This window comes from Mirounga leonina, unplaced genomic scaffold (assembly GCF_011800145.1).
Source record: "Mirounga leonina isolate KUSES-001 unplaced genomic scaffold, KU_Mleo_1.0 Mir_268, whole genome shotgun sequence".
NCBI lineage: Eukaryota > Metazoa > Chordata > Mammalia > Carnivora > Phocidae > Mirounga > Mirounga leonina.
In genome coordinates, this window is record NW_023270649.1 from 6,567,372 (window position 1) to 6,570,598 (window position 3,227).

Here is a 3,227-nt window from a genome sequence, read left to right on the forward strand (position 1 = left end):
CTCACCGGGGCACCGAGCAGGTCGCAACCCGCGGGCCGCGCGCGCTCACCGGGCCACCGAGCAGGTCGCAACCCGCGGGCCGCGCGCGCTCACCGGGGCACCGAGCAGGTCGCAACCCGCGGGCCGCGCGCCTTACCCAGGCAGCCGAGCAGGTCGCAGGCGGCGGCGGCGCGCAGGATGCGGACGGAGGCCGGGGCGCGTGCCGAGGCCGGCGGGGCTGTGGCGGGGGCGCCGGGGCCCGCGGGCCGGCGCCGGGGCAGCAGCTGCAGGAGGCCGAGCGCCAGGCTGCAGGCGCCGCTGCCCAGGCACAGCGCGTGGAACGCCCGCGGCTGGAAGCTCAGCACCAGCTGTGTGGCGGCGTCCCGCGTGGGGCAGCAGAAGGTCCCGAGGCGTGGGGAGGCCATGGGCCGTGCTCCGGGACGCGCGGCTCGGGTCTGCCCGGACCCCCCACCGGCCCCGCCTGAGTCAGGTGCTGCGCCGGCCGGGAGCGGGGGGATCATGTGCCCGGAGCCCGCTCCCCCCCATGCCCGCGCGTGCGGAGAAGGCGCCGGCCTCGGTGGGGGCTGTGAGCCCTCTGCAAACGCCACGAGGTCTCACGAGGGCGAGGCTGGGTCTGGAGGAGGAGGAGGAGGAGGAGGAGGGAGGAGGGAGGAGGAGGAGGAGGAGGAGGAGGAGGAGGGAGGAGGGAGGAGGAGGAGGAGGAGGAGGGGTGCGGGAAGGAGAAGCGCCCGAGGCCCGGCAGGTCAGCTTCCTCCACTTTCGCCCAGCCTTCTCCAAAACTGCCATCTGCCTTACCTGATCTGACCAGAAAAACATGCCTCATTTACCAGCTCTTCCCTATTTGGGACCCGACATCCCTCATTCTGATGCGCTACAGGCACCAAAACACGTTCCTCAACTCTGAGGCGACAGGTGTTAAAACAGGGCTCTTTCACGCCCCCGCGCCCCCACGGAAACAATCCCGCAGAGGTAGGGGGGTTTCGCTGAGAATCAAATCTTAGACAAAGACGGGGCACTGACGGGGCACTTCGCCTAACGAGACACGTGCACACGGACCTATTTTGCACCTTGCTATTCAGTGTTCCGTTTTTACTCGGCTTCAATATAGCTTTGGCATTCTGAATTAGCTTTCAAGAGTAATTATGGTTTTTTAAAAAGTTATGCAAGTTTATTATGATTTCTTAACTGTTTTCGTGTGTTTCATTATGCATTGAAAATCAAGCTTTCTTCTACATGCATCAAAGTTTCAAAAATTATATCATCGCCAGGTGCCTGGCTGGCTCAGTTGGTGGAGCATGGGACTGTGGATCACCGATTGGGAGTTCCAGCCCCACGTTGGGTGTAGACATTACTTAAAAAAAAAAAAATTTTTTTTTAAAATCACATAATCACTAATGACAACAGTAAACATACTGGTGAAGTTTAAAAACAAAGAAACTCTTCAAGGTTGAAAATAAAAAAGCCCCCCTCTAGGTTATAGCTTTACTAACCAAAGCTTTATTTAAAACAAACCCCCAAAACCCTATCAGATTTATCATCTAATAAATTAACAGGCCCATTGGCAAAGCGCAAGCAGCCACCCTTCGATCTCGGCCCCCAATAAATGGGCCCCTCTCCAGGTTTTTTCCAATCAACCAAAGGCAAGGTGTCCCCACCCCCCCTCCCCCCCCACTTATGAAACACTTAAGTGCAAACACATGCCCTCCCACCCAGCTGCTCATCTACATTTCCACCCCACCAGCTTTGCAATTTTAAGTGAAGCAAAGTTTGGGCTCAGCTCCTAGGCCTTCTTCCTGGAAGCCCACAGGTCTGGGCTTCCTGTTGGAATTCATGTTAGGCAGGCAGGAGGCTGCACTGCCAGATGGGAAGCAGAGCCTTTAACAAAGGGCTGCGGACACCAGCACTTCCAAAGGATCCAACCCGGCACGTCTATTAGCAGGGGCAGCTGCTTTGATAGAATTCTGGAACAGACAGACATTGTTGAAACCCTAACCGCTCTTGGGTATTAACACGCTTGCTTGTAAAAACAGCAGAGAACATCATAGGAGTAATCCCCACACATCCATTTGTCAGTCCCTTAGAAAGCATGAATCCTGCTGTCTGTTTTGGACCATGGATCTCCTCCTTCCTTTGCTCTTGGAAAGCAGAGATGGCTTCTGGAGGACAGTGTGCGGAATGTGCTTTAAAAGATAAAAATGACAACAGGGCATCTGTACGTTTGCCCTAATGCCCAGGGTTTGCATGGCTAATCCATATACAAGTGCTACCGCATTTTAGTCTCTGCTTTGCACCCAAGCTACACATAGCCCACGTCTCCGCTTCCCACGTGCAAACCTGAGGGCTCTGGATGATTCAGGTGCCAAGTAGTCAAGGCTGAGGCCCCCAGGGGGGTCGGTAATAAAAGGAGGGAAATTATTACAAATGAGGAGTCCTAGGCCAGATCAGCTCAGAGGATTATGCTATGCTCACGTATGCTCAGAGCAAACGTGAGGAAGGATGGATAGGAAACTAAACTTTTTAACTGTCAGAAAGAACTTGAAATTAGTCTAAGAAATAAAACTGAGTGGATGGAACTAGAGGATATTATGCCAAGCGAAATAAGTCAGAGAAAGACAATTATCATGATTTCACTCATATGTGGAATTCAAGAAACAGAAGAGATGAACACAGGGGAAGGGAAGGAAAAAGAAAACACGACGAAATCAGAGAGACAAATCATAAGAGACTGTTAACTCTAGGAAACAAGCTGTGGGTTGCTGGAGGGGAGATGGGTGGGGGGATGGGGTAACTGAGTGATGGAATGTGCACTGGGTGTTATGTGCAACTGATCAATCAATGCAGTCTACCTCTGAAACTAATAATACACTATACGTTAATTAATTGATTTTAAATAAAACTTTAAAAAATAAAACTGATAACAAACTTTTCGTGCAAGAGTGCAACTACGATACGAAAAAGTAGACCAGTAAAGCACACGCACAGCAGGTGGAAACATCTGAAAGTATGTAGATGTGAGAAATGCCATGATACTACCAAGCCAGTCAGCTGAGCCCGAACAGGGAGAGATCTGTGTCGTAATCACCAGGGCCTATGATGCTCATTTGTGCACCCACTCTTCCTCCTTCGCTCCCAGTTTACCACCTGGACTCCACCTTGCATTTTCAGTCTGGGCCACCCAGGAAATGCTCAGCTGTCTTGGCTTGCTTTTGCTCCATGACTCACAGCTT

The 3,227-nt window shown here is 52.7% G+C and overlaps 1 protein-coding gene across 1 annotated transcript in view; it reads right to left on the reverse strand.

Annotated features, from left to right (window-relative positions):
- The window catches only part of GPR143 (G protein-coupled receptor 143), a 37,509-nt gene extending 36,693 nt beyond the window's left edge, over positions 1–816 (reverse strand). The window contains 3 exon segments of the mRNA XM_035029614.1: positions 137–422; positions 425–472; positions 796–816. Coding sequence (XP_034885505.1) covers positions 137–422; positions 425–472; positions 796–816 — 355 coding nt within the window.
- Positions 817–3,227: the final 2,411 nt, after the last annotated feature.